Source organism: Papilio machaon, chromosome 17 (genome assembly GCF_912999745.1).
Source record: "Papilio machaon chromosome 17, ilPapMach1.1, whole genome shotgun sequence".
NCBI classification, from domain to species: Eukaryota; Metazoa; Arthropoda; class Insecta; order Lepidoptera; family Papilionidae; genus Papilio; species Papilio machaon.
This window is the reverse complement of record NC_060002.1, coordinates 7,259,425-7,275,917: the sequence shown is the minus strand read 5'-3', so window position 1 is coordinate 7,275,917 and position 16,493 is coordinate 7,259,425. Positions and strand designations below refer to the sequence as shown.

The window sequence follows — 16,493 nt, the reverse complement described above, 5'->3', positions numbered from 1 at the left end:
TAAAAATAGTACCCGTATTATAAAAATATTACATGATTATATGTTAATATTATCTATGATCGTTAGAATGAAACTGAATACAATGTTTATAACATTGTACATTATGTATTTACATAGCAATATTACATAATACAATGATGTCTAATGTCGCACTCAAAAAGTATGAAGGGGCAGGAGGGCCTTCATCAGAAATCATCTTGTGCGAGTATAAAAGCGGGTATGTCGGCAGGTGGGCGTGAGCAGATCACAAGTCCTTGTTGCAATCGCAGCTGTTTAATAAGGGTTAGGTAACCAAAAATACACAGTGGTATGAACACTGTAGTGTCTAACCAATGCTACACCAACTTAATTAAGCGCTAGATTTAATCGTTAATTAGATGCTAAGCGATTCGTCGCAAGCGTGGTGCGCGGGCGCCGTCTCGAACAAGACTGTTCAATGGCCGCCCTCACAACCATCGACAGTGACGCTTCGCTTGGCTGAAAAAGTCAACCAGTCATTTGACTTTGGCGGATACGCCGACACGGCCGGACTGACATTCGACCGTCCTCGGGCGATTCTCTGAAACAATGAACTGCAGTTGTACCTATTCCGTTCGGCATCCTGACGGACTACTCATTACAATCCACATATGATACTTAAGACTTAAGGCGAGCGTCTCGTAACAATTAAGTCAGATGACACCGCCTTGTCACTAAACAACATGTAGGTTAACTGTTCACAATCGGTACTATTGGACAGGTCAATCCTTTGGTGGATGTGACCCGGACGACAATATTCGTCTTACCACAATCTGCAAGGCATCCAGAACAAGTCAGCCAACACAAAGGGCTCTGACTCGGACGACAATATTCGTCTTACCACAATCTGCAAGGCATCCAGAACAAGTCATCCAACATAAATGGCTCTGACTCGGACGACAATATTCGTCTTACCGCAATCTGCAAGGCATCCAGAACAAGTCGACCAACTTAAAGGGCTCTAACTCGGACGACAATAATCGTCTTACCACAATCTGCAAGGGATCCAGAACAAGTCATCCAACATAAATGGCTCTAACTCGGACGACAATAATCGTCTTACCACAACCAAAACATCTCTTATCTGAACTAGAACTTTGCGGTTCATTCTTAATTGTCATGAATGGTTTACGATTATCAGGTTTAACATTAAATTAGGTTTAGTATAGTTGGCTAAGAACGAAACTACACGACGGCGGCGCTGCGAAGAACGGTTACGAGCACGATCACGACCTCGCGTTCTATTACTACCTAGTCTCGGATAATGTTTTCGACTATGCACCGAAGATCGTTCACTATCACTATCACTAGACGTAGACGTATCCCTATTACGACCGGCACAACGCCTCCTCATGCGAGACTCGTTTGTTCGCAGAGGTGGAGTACCTTTCGATCTGTTACGCGATCTAAACCGGTTACGCATCCCGAGCAAATTTTAATTAAAAACGCAAGAGATTTGATTAACGGCCGTTTTTTCTTTTTCACCCTCTTATGAAGTAATTTGGAAAGCAGATAGTGGGCTGAAAGGCCTATCCCACTTCTGATGAAGGGGCAGGAGGGCCTTCATCAGAAATCATCTTGTGCGAGTATAAAAGCGGGTATGTCGGCAGGTGGGCGTGAGCAGATCACAAGTCCTTGTTGCAATCGCAGCTGTTTAATAAGGGTTAGGTAACCAAAAATACACAGTGGTATGAACACTGTAGTGTCTAACCAATGCTACACCAACTTAATTAAGCGCTAGATTTAATCGTTAATTAGATGCTAAGCGATTCGTCGCAAGCGTGGTGCGCGGGCGCCGTCTCGAACAAGACTGTTCAATGGCCGCCCTCACAACCATCGACAGTGACGCTTCGCTTGGCTGAAAAAGTCAACCAGTCATTTGACTTTGGCGGATACGCCGACAAGTATTATATATAGTTTATATTGATTCGAAACAAACACTATTATTAGGTAAAATTTTGTTATCTTCTCCGACTCTTAAATGCTGATTAATGTTATTTCTCATTACGTATGAATTTTATCTAAGTTTTGATCACAACAAAATTAATACTGTCTGCAAGCTATACATCTAAAACTTACTGTTTCTTCTCACTATAACTTAATAAATATTATTTATTTGGTAAACTTATAACAAATATTCAAATATTCACAATTAAAAAATAAATACATAAACGTTGATAATAAGATAGTATTCTATGCTTAAAATACAATTATTAGCTTTAATAGGTTGGTATATTGTTCATCAAAATATGCAACTAAGAAAAGAACGTTTTGAAATATAAATATAAAGATTATTGCTAAAGGTTAAATATACAGAAATAGGATTCATGTAACTACTTAAGATTCTACCCATTGTAGAATCCATGGTATCTTATTGAGACTCGAAATAAATTAAATCTGGCACTTTTTTGCATCGTAATATTGTAAACAAATATTTAAGTAACAAGAACTTGATTAAATAATTGTCCTTGGACGTTTATTATTAAAAAAAACATAGAGTAAAGGTAAAGGAAATGCAATGCTATATCCCTGTATGAGGCAAAGGGTATGATGTGTAGATGATTGTTGCGGCCTCGGGGTTTCATCGCGCGTCCTGGGACTTTTATATTTATTAACTTTTCATATTAAAAAAAAATGACATTCGCGTTCGCATTTTCATATTGTGCCTTTTTATATTAAATTTATTGTAAAATTCATAGGGAAAGTTGAATCATTCCGCATCATTCACAATGATAAAATGTAAAAGTCCAAGGAGGCCCGACGAAAAACCCCGAAGCCGGAACAATGATATTTTAATGTTAGAACCATACATACCGAATGGAACGACCTAATGTACTCTTAAAAGGGAGTTATAAAATCCTTCAAAACTTATATGATCAGAGTACAACAGTTTGAGCTCGATTCCCATTTGTTCTTTTCTCCAAACGAGCTACTGAATTTTTCATGAAGTTAAACCTACTTCTAGCGCAATGCAATGCATTTACAGTTTTTTTTTATAAGAGGAGGAGGCAAACGACTAGCGGGAACACTAAGGTTTTTATCGACGCCCATGGACATCTGCAATACCAGAGGAATCGCAAATGCGTTGCCTGCCTTTGAGATGGTGATACGCTCGCTTCTTGAAGGACCCTAAGTCGTAGCGGTTTGGAAATACCGCCGAGGACAGACCATTACACTTTGTTCATTGGTCTGTCTGTGTTTCCATGTCACCAACGTTACTGGTCAGGTCTGTTTCTTGATGCTCCATGTCACTACGGCACGAATCAGTATCGACTGCAAAAAAATTTGCTATTCAATGCACATAACGCTAAACGTTTTCTCAAATGTTAGCTTCATTTGGTCTTCTGGTATTGTAACTGTTTATTAGAGACACATTAGACTATTAAAAACCTTAGCATCAGACTGCTTAGATCCTTAATTTAGACTTGTTTAAAACTACTTACCATGTGCCCTAGTATCTAGAGCTAGCACGGCTAACGGTGTGTCATCCAGTACGCCGGACCACCGCGCCGCCAGTACCCGCGAGCCGCGATGTCCACGGACCACAACTGTCGGCATCACGCTTTGTGTCATAGACCCGCCGTACATCGACACGCCGACACTGCGCCGTAACACCGTGCTAGACCATTTACAACATATATAAAGTAAATAATTTTCTCGTCGTCTACTACAACTCATACGTTATAAATTAATCAAAGATTACCTTTCATCGTTCTCTCGTCGTGGCCTCGTTTTCTTCTTGCACATAACAACTAATGTGACACAGAGAGTAGTCAGTATCGTTAGTAGAACCAGTGCGAGCGCCGCTCCTATGAGCAGCGCCACGCTGTTGTCACTCGGCGTCTGCTGCGGCGGCCCCGGTGTCATTGTTTGTAGAGATCCTGTTGTTAAATTATTGTTTAGTACTTTTCGTTACTTAGGTTAAACAGTTCAATAGATAATTTTCTTTTTACTACTTCGATTTTTCTTATAATAAAAAACGTACTTATTTCAATCTGACTAAGGTTGGACAGCATATTATGTTCATGACGAGATGGAATGCTCTTAGAGCATAGAAATCTTTGAAGCACTTACCCGGTCTATCCAGATCATCAATGGTTCGTATAGGTACGCTGTGCAGTGCGGCCGGCCGCTGCGACCTGCCGCGGGGCGTCTCGGAGTACACCAAGAACGTGTACCGACCGGGACTTAGCGCGTCCAGAGGGAACTGCGGTATGACATCATTGCTCGCACGGTACACTGTCTCGCTAAGACCACGACCAGAAATTCCCTATAACGCAAAATTATTTGTGTAAACTGTTATAAATACTTACGACTCCCTAACTTGAAATATGTGAGAAAGACAAAATTTACAAGGTTACAATATTTATTTATTTACTTGATATACTCGTATTCCTTAAAACAAAGTCATGCAATGAGATGTTACAGTGAACCAAACATATTGTATCAGTAATCATGTGCAACATAGGATTTAACCAGGTCAAGAACAACAAAATGTATGAATGTATGTTAAAAAAGCGCTAGAACAGTGTCAGGATATTACATAAATGAGGTGTGCTATAGTATTGTTTCCTTTCCGGGTTAGAGGTACAACGCTTATCTCCAGTAAATCAGTTATTTCTTAATAGACTTATATTAGGTCCTTACATATGAAATTGGCGTTTTTCGTACTGGCCACTTTAATCACGAATTTCTCCTCTTTGGTAAGGAATTCCAAATTCAAATTTGTACAGCTATAGACTCATGTATTTGTGGTTCGATGACCGTCATTCATTTGTTTTTTTTCTTCTGTTTTTTTTCTGTTTGCGTCACTCATTTTACAAAATGGAAAACTTAAAATATCGCATTATTTACGAGTACGAGTTCCGCCGTGGCACTAGTGCTGCGGAAACGACTTGAAGGGTGAATGATGTGTATGGCGGTCGTGTTGCAAAAGAAAACACAGTTCGTTTTTGGTTCCAACGTTTTCGTTCTGGAAATTTCGATCTGCAGAACAAGCCCCGTGGACGGCCTGAGACTCAAGTTGATAATGAAGAGTTGAAGGCTATTGTGGAAGCGGATCCATCGCAAACCACGTCCGAGTTAGCTGCAGGCTGCGATGTTAGTGATAAAACTGTTTTAATTCACTTGAAGCAAATTGGGAAGATTAAAAAGCTTGAAAGGTGGGTACCTCACGAATTGACTGAAGCAAACCGGAAAACGCGCGTCGACTGTTGCGTTACATTACTAAACCGGCACAATAATGAAGGTATTTAAAACCGAATCATTACCTGTGATGAAAAATGGGTTCTTTACGATAATCGGAAGCGCTCAGCGCAATGGTTGGATCCTGGCCAGCCAGCCAAATCCTGCCCCAAGCGAAAATTAACCCCAAAAAAGTTACTTGTAAGCGTTTGGTGGACTAGTGCCGGTATTGTTCATTACAGTTTTCTCAAATCTGGCCATACTATTACGGCTGATGTCTATTGTCAGCAATTGCAAACCAAGATGGAAAAGCTAGCGGCTAAACAACCTAGGCTGGTCAATCGCTCCACGCCACTGCTGCTTCACGACAACGCTAGACCACACACTGCGCAACAGACGGCTACTAAATTAGACGAGCTTCAATTGGAAAGTCTAAGACATCCTCCGTACTCCCCGGACCTTGCTCCAACAGATTACCATTTTTTTCGAAATTTGGATAACTTCTTGCAAGGGAAAAAATTCAACTCCGATGGGGCAGTCCAAATCACCTTCAAAGATTTTATTGATTCCCGTCCGACTGGTTTTTTTAGTAAAGGGATCAATGAACTACCTATGAGATGGCAAAAGTGCATAGAAAATAATGTTTCATACTTTGATTAATTAAATATATTATATTAAAAAATATTCGACTTTTTGTTCCTCCCATACAAAACGCCAATTTCATATGTAAGGACCTAATATAAAGGATTTATATTTACAAGGATCAACAAAAATGCTAGCGACAACAGAAAAAGGAACATTCAGGCCACAAAGCACGGCAACAGTGAACCGCGCTCACCTGGTCGCTCATGGAGTCGCCGTCGAGTTCCCGGGGGTCCGGGTCGCGGAGCCGTACCTCCAGCGCCTCCAGGATGAACCGCTGCGGCAGGCCGCCGTCGTGCCCCGCCTCGCAGCGTAGGATCTCGTCCTCGATCTCGCAATTCGAAGGTGGTTCCGGGTACGCTAATGAAGTTTGATGACGTTAAGAGAATAAAATATTTTGTTTGTTACTGTGTTTCAATAAAGAAACGTATTAATGAAATGTACTCATAATATATTCTAAGAGACCAGTTTAAAGAAGATTTACTATAAATCCTGGCAATATCAATACATATGCTCCCAGTGGAGAGAAACCGTTGGTTGAGAATAAAGTATCCACCACAGAGATGACATACTCTAATGGATTGAAGAAAAGAAATTCAAAAGAGGATTACATTACACCTACAAACGTACCAGCAGGCATAATTCTAAAGAGACAGGGATCCCGCTGGTTGCCGATGTCGTTGCTGGCCCAGCATGCCAACCAGCCGAGGTCATCGGAGCTACTGTCTGGCAGACCATGTATCACTGTGCTACTTGAGCCTGACACTGTTATGTTGGCAGCTGGTATCTGTCAGTGAAATCACAAGTTTTCAAATATGTGACCAATTTCTAAAGAAGTAAAACGAAATAATTTATTTGTTCTGATAATCGGAATTCAATTTTATTTAAATACGGAACAGTAAAATTATGAAATATCCTATTTAGTATTAAAAGAAAAAACAAAAGTCAACAGATCATTACACACCGGCAGAACATCCTTGGTACCATTGTACGTCCAGTAAAACCTCAAAGGACCAGCATCACGAGAAGAAGGTGCGGTGACGGAACAGCGCGCGCGCACCTCGCCTCCGGGAGCGCCAGCCAGCTGCTGCACGATGCTCCCCGCCGAACATTCTGGTCTCGCTGGCAATATACGTAAAGAGATAAATATAAGAGAACAGATGACATAGGTGCAGGAATGATACCTGAAGGGTCATGATTATGTATTTCATATTGTGTCGTATCTTTCTAAGCTAATAAAGGTCCTTCCTCTGTCCAACATCATGGGTGGTAATTAGTAACGAACACAATCATCTGAATATTGCATATAATTGGGAATTCCATGAAACGTTCATAAGAAAGAATACTAGTTTAAAGACCAAAAAATTTAATTCTCTAATTTCATAACAAAATAGCTTCTAAAAATGAAACATCTGAAAACATTTCTTTGATAGGTAAATCTATTTCCGCTGGAAATGTAAACGGCATACTTACAGAGCACATTTAAAGTAAGCGGTTCACTCAATCCACTGCCTTCGGAGTTGCGAGCTCGGCAGCGATATCTCTCAGAGTGGTGTCGCCGCAGACCGCGCAGTATCAGTCTGTTACCTTCCACTGAGATGCCGCCAATCGGATCGTCGTGGATTAAGTGGTCCTAGCGATTAAATAGGAAAAATAAAATAAACAAAACAAAAAACTCCAACACAACTCACACCCGTAAAACAGAGGGCTGGGCAAATAAAACGGATTTCATTAGGCACAGACTTGGAATAATTCAAAGTAAATATTAGATGGGGGGAAGTATGTGAAAGAGGTACAGATTCTGATGAACACATAATTTGATTGGATTACATAGTTTTGTGTGTATTCTTTTTAATTAAGTATCTCTCAGAAACTTGTTTTTTTTATTTGATGAGGAGAATATTTTCCAAATTCATCAGAAACGGTATATCGCCGTGGGGTTGACAGTCATATCAAAGATTATTTTCACTATATGACGTCACACAAAGCATCATGCGGAAACATGATGTGGGAACATTTTTTGTGGAGTCAAAAATACGAGCGGGTTCACGGGAGCGTGCTAATGATGGTAAATATTGGTTCCTTGTGTATCCACGGTCATCTGTCGACAAATTATGTTAAAAGAGCTATCTTGTTTAGACAACATATTATTTTTATAATTTCTTTGGGTGTTTGAAAAAAATACGAAAATAAATATTGCTTATGCCGAAAATTTTATCAGATACAGTACAATTACTGCGCTAAAGAAAACAGCAGCCTTAATATTTTATGCCAATTAAGAATTTAAAGCCAGTAAACGCCTTCGCCAAGCCGATTAGATCTCCCAGGAGCCAGTTAGAGTGTAAGCTTGTGCAATTAGCGCCACAATTTTAAGCAAGTATTTTTCGCTATTTTGTCTAATTTTCTTACTTTGTTTTAATTAAAAAAAAAAACTGTGGATTACAACTGATCTGACGCAATTAATAACAGTATTATTTATACCTGTAGACCTTTGTAAAAGGTGAAATTAGTCGCAGGCGGGGATGCGTCGGAGGAACACATTAGGACAGCATCGCCGTCTTCCCGCAATAAATGCGATTCTTTCGGCGATGCTACTGATATTTGTGCGACAGGAGGATCTGAATTTAAAAGAGTAATATTTTAATGTTGTTGAAAATAATGAGATAGTTTGCGATGAATTCAAATTTATAATTTTCAGTTTATTTTGCAAGTTATACATTATACGTTATACGACTTACAAAATACATCTAACGTGACAGAGTCTTCTAACGTGTAAGCAGGAAACCAGGGGTTCGACACTCGGCAGACTAGTTGCCTCCCGCTGTCCTCTCTCCTCACTCGCCAAGTCAGCACACTTCGCGTTACTTCTCCTTCTACATCCATCTGTTGAGGAATATTGGATGCCTGATGTTTTATTTCGAAGGTAAGAAAAAGGTACGCCAAAACACCATAACTAGGTTTGACAATTCGAATAAAAATTTGATGATAGCAATTTAGAAGACTATGGTTATTCTAATGTAGAATAAGTTGTCTAATATAAGGAAAATAAAACTGTGCAGTGGATTGAGTCAGTTACCTCAGTCATAGCAGAGTCGATGCGCTGCGAGTTTATAAACCAGTCGATGTTAGGTGCGGGCTTGGAGCCGCGCGTAGTGCACACGAAAGACCGCTCGTGTCCGGCGCGCGTAGTGCCCGACCCCGTCACACGGACGAATTGAGGCTTTACTGTATTCAAATGATAAATTGTAAAAGTGAATTGTATTTTAAAGACCATTAAATTGTTTTTATAAAAACATAGAAATAGAGACTAGATAATAAATATATGTAACAAAAATAATTTGCATTTTCTTTCAATTACTAACTATACGATGTTTAAAGTATATATTCGTTTTATTTTATTTTCTTTTTAAATGAATCATACAGATTTCACGGTAAAATTTAATACTTCAATTAAGCACTACTTACAACGAAAAACGCTTTTCGTTTCATTTTAATTTATTATCACGAAGCGACATAAAAATATCACGATTAAAATTGATAGATTAAATTATTATTTATTGCCTGAATTTAATAAACGTATCATATGGAAGCTCATCAACTAGAACATTTTTTTCTTTAATTAAAGAAATGGTCTACTTTAAAGTATTCTTCGACATTGGTATTTTTCAGAGTAAAATATCAGCTTACAAAAGAGTTTAATGGTAACATCTCTGTACTGAGCCTTCAAAAGCGGAGGCTCCACCCGACACTGTAGCGTCGTGCCGGAAAATTCCCGAGACAACCTTTGCAGGTGCAACTGACACACGGAGCCTCCTTTTGTAATGGCCAAGCGTTCCTGTCCTCGGTACCAAGAGACATCCGGTGACGGCTTGCCTGTCAATATAAAGTGCTTAAGCTATTGATGACATCATTCCGTAAAAAAAAAAATAGATGAGATGAAATGTGACTAGAATGAATTAATTTAGAACGATAGATTGTAGTCAGGACTAATTCCTTCATTCTAGCACTTTTCATTCTCATTTAAATCCGTATGTTAGTCCATACAGATGTAAATTATATATTATAAATTATTTCTAGGGAATTTCTAATTAAATTTTGTCCAAAAAATTAATGTAAGGGGTGTATAATCCTTATCACTTGGGGCTATAGAAAATAGATAGTAGCCGATTCTTAGATCTACTGAATATGTATATAAAATTTCGTAAAACTTGGTTAAGCCGTTTCGGTCGAGTATGGTAACATATTGTGACATGAGAATTTTAAATAACATTTTATAAGATAATAATAACAATATTATGTTTGCTTCAAGGTAAAGTTACCTCCAGCTGCCTGACAAGAGAGAAGCAGATTGGATCCCTCTCGAAAAGGCCCAGCAATCGAGCCTGTGATTTCCTGACCATCAGAGTCGTATATTCGAGGTGACTCCGGTGGCACTGTAACATTGAAAAATTATTAACTGGCTGCTACAAGCTCTGACGCGACTGCCGAGCGTTGATCATACAATTCCGGCTTATGTCTTATTGAAGCTTAAGAAATTTCTGACACGTTTACAATTAAACTAGCACTCAGAGAAGTCGTATTGAAGCCTGGGCTTAGTGATCTACATAAAGAATAAAAAAAAAACTAATACATACCTACAACAGTCAGATTGACCCTGTAATTTCTAGTCGGTGAGTCGACATAATCGACCCTACAGCGATATATGCCCTCGTCGTAGCGAGCCACCTTGTCGACCGCAAGGTGAGCTGACGACGGATCCGATTCGTTGAGGACGAAGTGACTTCGAGCACCGAACTCTCCGGCTACTGCCCAGTGAACTGGCGGACCGTTTCTGAAGTCTACCCTGGAATTTAAGAAACGATTACCTACAAAGAAATAAACAAACCTATTAAAATGGCATGGAGTAAAAATATCTGTATTATTTGTAATTAAATTAAGCTGATAAAATCCGAGTAGTTTCCTTGTCTTTATTTATTTAATTTTTTCAAGTAGTCTTCTTTGTAGTAACATAACACGATCACAAGTAGTTAAAATATGCCATTTAATCTCTTTATCAGTATAAATAAATTCCTTTTAAATTATGATACCGCTTGTAACGATTCATTTTAAGACTCCACGACAATATTTCTTGCTAATGATTTCACGTATTCATGTATAAGATTAAGATATTCAACACCGAAATGTCATGGATTCGTTATTAATAGCAAGTAGCGCTGCAGCGGACGGCCGTCATGATGGATGGATTCGTGAAGCTCGCGCTCTCAATTATTGTTAATTGAGACGCTACTTGTAATATATATAGTATCTCTTTCAACAAAAAAATGTTCATCACACAATAAGACACCAGTATCAAGAAACTTTCTTTCACAAATATGCATAAACAGAGTACCTATTAAAGATTAAATCCATGAAAAATCAAGTTTTTAAGCAATAAACAATTTTTATCTTTTTTCTGGCGTAGATCCATCAAACTTAGTTTTGTAACTGAATACGGGCTTTGCAACATTCTCGTAATATATAAATCAAAATGCATCTGTCTTATAAATACCATTAAATTCTCATATAATATGTTCATTTTTCTAATAGACATTTTAATATCATTTAGCTTTTACGATCGTTTTCTGTTCCTTAAATCAACATAACGTTTGTAAACATTTGCAAATTCTTGATCCCGAGCAAAGTCACGACTTGAGTATTGTAAATACATTAACTTCATGAAAGCCGTTTGTTGTTCTCTCAATCCGTTTCCCTAATATTTTTACCTTAAAGCAAGCACACTGCGGATGTTATCGACCCGATGAGAACACTCCGAGGCAGATCTAAACAAATATTTCTCTTTTGATTCAACGCTCAGAGGCTGGAGTGCTTCCAAAACGGAAGATCGGCGGAATCTTTTACGGAATTTCTTCCTTCCTTTTACGTAAAGAGTTGTTTTAAATTGTGTAAGTCAATTTAACGGAAGTTGCTACGTACAGACTACAATTCTTGCGAATATTGAGAAGAATATATTTAACAAAAGGAACTTGATTAATGTTTCTTATTTTAACGTATTCCTTTTCCTTTAGAGTTTGTATCCTATTACTTATATTGATTAACATATTATTTTTTTCTTAAAGTTTATAACTTTTTTTCCCAATTTACTTTAGTCTGATTACACTTATTTCAGTCTGGATGATAGTGTGTCTAGTGCTGTAATACTTTTTTAAATTTATATAAATACCTAGTTATTCTAATATAGTCTGGTGTTGGTTGTCTGTTCATTTGAATATTATTAGAGCATGTTAATATAAGCTTGCGATATATTCACATTAGGTATCCACTGTATTGTGATCGTGGGGTCTTTATCAGTGCTACAGTATCAGTTAATAAGGCTATTGTTTCGTGTGTGAATGGCTTAATCATTTCATGATTACGTATCCGCTACGTGGGCGTTATTGATCTTGTTTGTCAAATTAGATTGGATTTACAACAATCTGATAATTATTTGATATTTCTAATTATATTTTTAATATTAAAACTTCTAATTAGATAACTGAATCGAGATATGTTAGTTATCAAACCTGTACATGACTGGCCAGAGCCAGTCAAAGAGGTTTTATATATATACTCTTTTTTATTCATTAATATTGTAAAATGTCATCGAGTTTCAATTGTTATTTTTCTCTTCTTCCTAGTACTGACTTTGTGTGTTACTGTTACGGAATTATACATGTTTTTCGTACATTCTTTTATTATTTAACACCACAATACAGTTCACTAATTAACAAAACCGTTTCAATCCAATTAATTTAGGAAAATACACATGAAATTCCGTTATATTTGCTAATAGTTTATTTACATTCATTTCGTTGGAGTGTTTGAAAATTAGTTTTTTTTTTTTAAATTGAGTTATAGGCTTTTATAAATTTATAAGTTCGTTAGTGCACTAAAAGCTTTTATATTTTTATAAATAAATATTTAACTTTGCTCTCCTGCACTTTGAGATATAAAATAATATAAGATTCAATCTTTACTTTATACTAAAAAGTTTCAATAAAGACAAGAAACTAAGATGTTTTTCCAATTCCTAAAATAATAAAAAACATAAAAATAACGAACTGGCATATAAAGAATTTCTTAATTAATTTAAAAACAAATTTATTTTTAATTGGCATATCCTAAATAACTTATACAGTACGAATGGATTGGATGTTAAAAATTGCTTCAATATTGTTTTTGTTTAGCGCTGTAAATGCTTTCGCTTCGCACAACATGTACCTCTACAAAGGAGGAAAAATGATAGCCATCAAGCGGATTAATCGCTTAAATTAATATAATCGCTTCATCAATATATAAATTGTTTTTCAATCAGATTACAGAAATATTATTGTTGAAATTTATGCTGTTTTATTAATAGCACCGCACATACGAATGATAATTATTTCAAAAATGTTTAAATACGATAAATATGTTAATTCAAGTATGTAACCTGGCTGCCATGAGCTAGTAACAATATAATAATAAAAAAAATATATCAAGTTGTCATTTATTATAGCCAGCTGTTAGCGTTTAACTAAAACGCATTCGCGGACATGGGTGAACATGTGAGTTAAGACGGCTAGTTAGGTGCTATGATTGACCTTTAAGTTCGTAGAGACGTAGACTTGCTCGATTAGTTGACATTAGTTCCTTTGATAGCACCATCCAAAAAAGCGTCCGTAGATCTTGAGCCATTTCGAGTAGCTACCGTCTACCTACGTGGACGACATTTTAGCAGTTATTCTTAGCAAGTAGAATGAGATAATAAAGACTCACGTGTATATAGGCATCCTGTCTCCATCTTTGAACCAAAGCGTCATGGCGACGTCCCGCGCGGGGGCGGCGAGGTCGCACGGCAGCCGCGTGGTGCCCCCTGGCGGAGACCACACTTGGATTACATCTGCGAACAGTTGACAGCATTACATCATATATTTTATGATGATCATATTAAATTGCTTTTTTAAAATACTGATTTTCATCCAGTAGTTATCAACATTTTCTATATTATTTATGGCACTAGACCTGTCGTATTTTTTGGATCCGAGTGTTGAGCTACCAGTTTCGAATGAAAGGACTTTGCACGTGGCTGAGAAGCGTATTTTAGGATGAATGTATGGTCTGACTTAAAGTGATGAAGCATATTATCTAAGACTACTACTACTCTGCACTTTTCTTACTGATGTGGTTGAATTTTCCTTTTACTAAGTATTGTCGAAGGAACATCAGCCCTGATATAACATTTCTTACTTATTTACCAAAGTAAAATTACAAAATACAAGTTCTTAGGATACATACAATATTGAATAAAAAATGTATAAAAAAGCTCTTAATATACGTGGGAATAAACAAATGAAATTGTATAACAAGATTAAATGAACACATTAGTCTAAATTTATAAGCCTGGGTCATATGACTGCACAACAATCCCTCTAAGCAAACACATCGAGCAATTTAATTCGCGTATCTAATTGTCGGGCGTAAACAAAACCCACTAGACTGGATACATTATGGAGATGACCAATTAAAAGTTAATCAAAAACGATGCGTGTTCATTAGCCATGGTATGTGGCAGTCATCGTCCGTCATCTGTCAAAAATGTTGAAATATTAAACAGTAGTAGGGCTCGCCTTGTTATGGAGCGAGAGATAAAACGTCAAAAATGATAACTTCATATTTAAATAAGTTTTTAATCAAAAATTATCGTATTTATAAGTTCTTGTTAATAATCGAAGTATTATTAGTACAATAAAATCGAAACTACTTGAATCCTGACAAAGGTTTTAATCAAATAACAGCAGCAACTGAAAGTGAGCTTTTGTTAATCAAAAAATGAAACCAATATATGTGCATTCATTTTTCTTTTTCCTATAGCTCTCCAATTGGCTTGATCCAGTAATTTCTTACATGTCTATTCGTGGTTTACAGTATATAAAACCAAATATTAAAAATTTATCCAGGCGTTTACAATATCTATAAAATGCGAATCACCAAAGCATTTCTATTCGTATCGAATGCAACATTCATTTCCCTGAACTTAAGTAGAACGTTTCAATGAAATGACGCTAGAATATTTGCATCGATTTGTTTTGTTTGTGGCAGCGTTTTGTTTACGCTTGACGCTTCGTGCTCAGCCCCTATAGAAAACTTTGAAAAGGCTTTCACAATACACGGTTATTTGTTGTTCCAATAAAAAAAAGCTGAAACTGGGTTCGTAGAAAGAAAGTATTACCTATTTTTAAATGGTAACTGAAACCCACTGCTAAGATCACATTTTACTCGTAAAATATTTTAATTTTACTATTGAATTAAAACGCACTTTTGTATAATTTATTTTCACTAGAGTTGAAATCAACACTTTAACGGAAAATGTTTAAAACACCTGTAACTTATTATTTTAATGGACATAACCTCCTTCATTTTGAAGTCGGCTAAAAAGTACATATTATTAATATTATAAATGCGCATGTTCAGATGGATGGATGGATTTTTTTTTAATTTATCTTCGGGAAGGCTCCATAGATCACGATGAAATTTGGCAAACATGTAGTGTAGAACATTCGAATAAACTGGGAGAACACAAAGGCTACTTATTAAGTTTTTTATTAATTCCACGCGGACAGAGTCATGGGCAAAAGCTGTTTGAAAAAACTAAGACATGAAGGATCATTCTGTCGCAAGTCAACTATTAAATACCTTTGATTGTAGAAAACTGCAATATAAATCTTGACTCATACCACAAGTAAACTCAACAACATAAATGTTCTCAGAATAGTGACTCCAAAATTGAGCAATCAGTAACAATTAGTAACGTCACCCAAATTCAAAAGTATCCGAATTACAAGGAACAATGACGAATCAAAAAAAAAACTATCTCAAACAAAATGCGCTCAAAAGTAACTTAAAAAAAAACAATTTCAAACAAAATGCACTCAAAAGTAACGTAAAAAAACAATTTCAAACAAAATGCACTCAAAAGTAACGTAAAAAAACAATTTCATACAAAATTCACTCAAAAGTAACATAAAAAAACAATTTCAAACAAAATGCATTCAAAAGTACCATAAAAAACAATCTCATACAAAATACACTAAAAAGAGACAAAATAATGTCATGAAAACTTCTTTCTTTCTTTCTTCTCTCTTTCAAAAACCCTCTAAACTCTAAAGAAAGTTCTCTTCTTTCTTGTAACATGTCTATATTGTATAATTATTGTTATTTCGCAGTCGGTGTCGGCCGAAGTAAATAGATGAAATTTTATATTTGAGATGTATTAGACATACTTACGTTTATGTCCCTACTTAGGCCGAAACCGACTCCAAAATAACAATAATTATACAATATAGACATGTTACAAGAAAGAAGAGAACTTTCTTTAGAGTTTAGAGGGTTTTTGAAAGAGAGAAGAAAGAAAGAAAGAAGTTTTCATGACATTATTTTGTCTCTTTTTAGTGTATTTTGTATGAGATTGTTTTTTATGGTACTTTTGAATGCATTTTGTTTGAAATTGTTTTTTTATGTTACTTTTGAGTGAATTTTGTATGAAATTGTTTTTTTACGTTACTTTTGAGTGCATTTTGTTTGAAATTGTTTTTTTACGTTACTTTTGAGTGCATTTTGTTTGAAATTGTTTT

At 36.5% G+C, this 16,493-nt stretch overlaps 1 protein-coding gene across 1 annotated transcript in view; it reads right to left on the bottom strand.

Moving 5' to 3' along the window:
- Nucleotides 1-3,195: 3,195 nt before the first annotated feature.
- Nucleotides 3,196-16,493, bottom strand: part of LOC106707928 (hemicentin-2) — a 41,987-nt gene continuing 28,689 nt past the window's right edge. The window contains exons 3-17 of the mRNA XM_014499376.2: nt 13,639-13,762; nt 10,479-10,687; nt 10,164-10,277; nt 9,532-9,717; nt 8,921-9,069; nt 8,583-8,727; nt 8,326-8,462; nt 7,318-7,477; nt 6,809-6,966; nt 6,475-6,631; nt 6,041-6,204; nt 4,093-4,288; nt 3,722-3,899; nt 3,462-3,637; nt 3,196-3,291 (exon numbers count right to left, since the gene is read on the bottom strand). Of these exons, the coding sequence (XP_014354862.2) occupies nt 3,200-3,291; nt 3,462-3,637; nt 3,722-3,899; nt 4,093-4,288; nt 6,041-6,204; nt 6,475-6,631; nt 6,809-6,966; nt 7,318-7,477; nt 8,326-8,462; nt 8,583-8,727; nt 8,921-9,069; nt 9,532-9,717; nt 10,164-10,277; nt 10,479-10,687; nt 13,639-13,762 (2,345 nt within the window). The 3' untranslated portion in view covers nt 3,196-3,199. The remainder of the gene's footprint in view (nt 3,292-3,461; nt 3,638-3,721; nt 3,900-4,092; nt 4,289-6,040; nt 6,205-6,474; nt 6,632-6,808; nt 6,967-7,317; nt 7,478-8,325; nt 8,463-8,582; nt 8,728-8,920; nt 9,070-9,531; nt 9,718-10,163; nt 10,278-10,478; nt 10,688-13,638; nt 13,763-16,493) is intronic.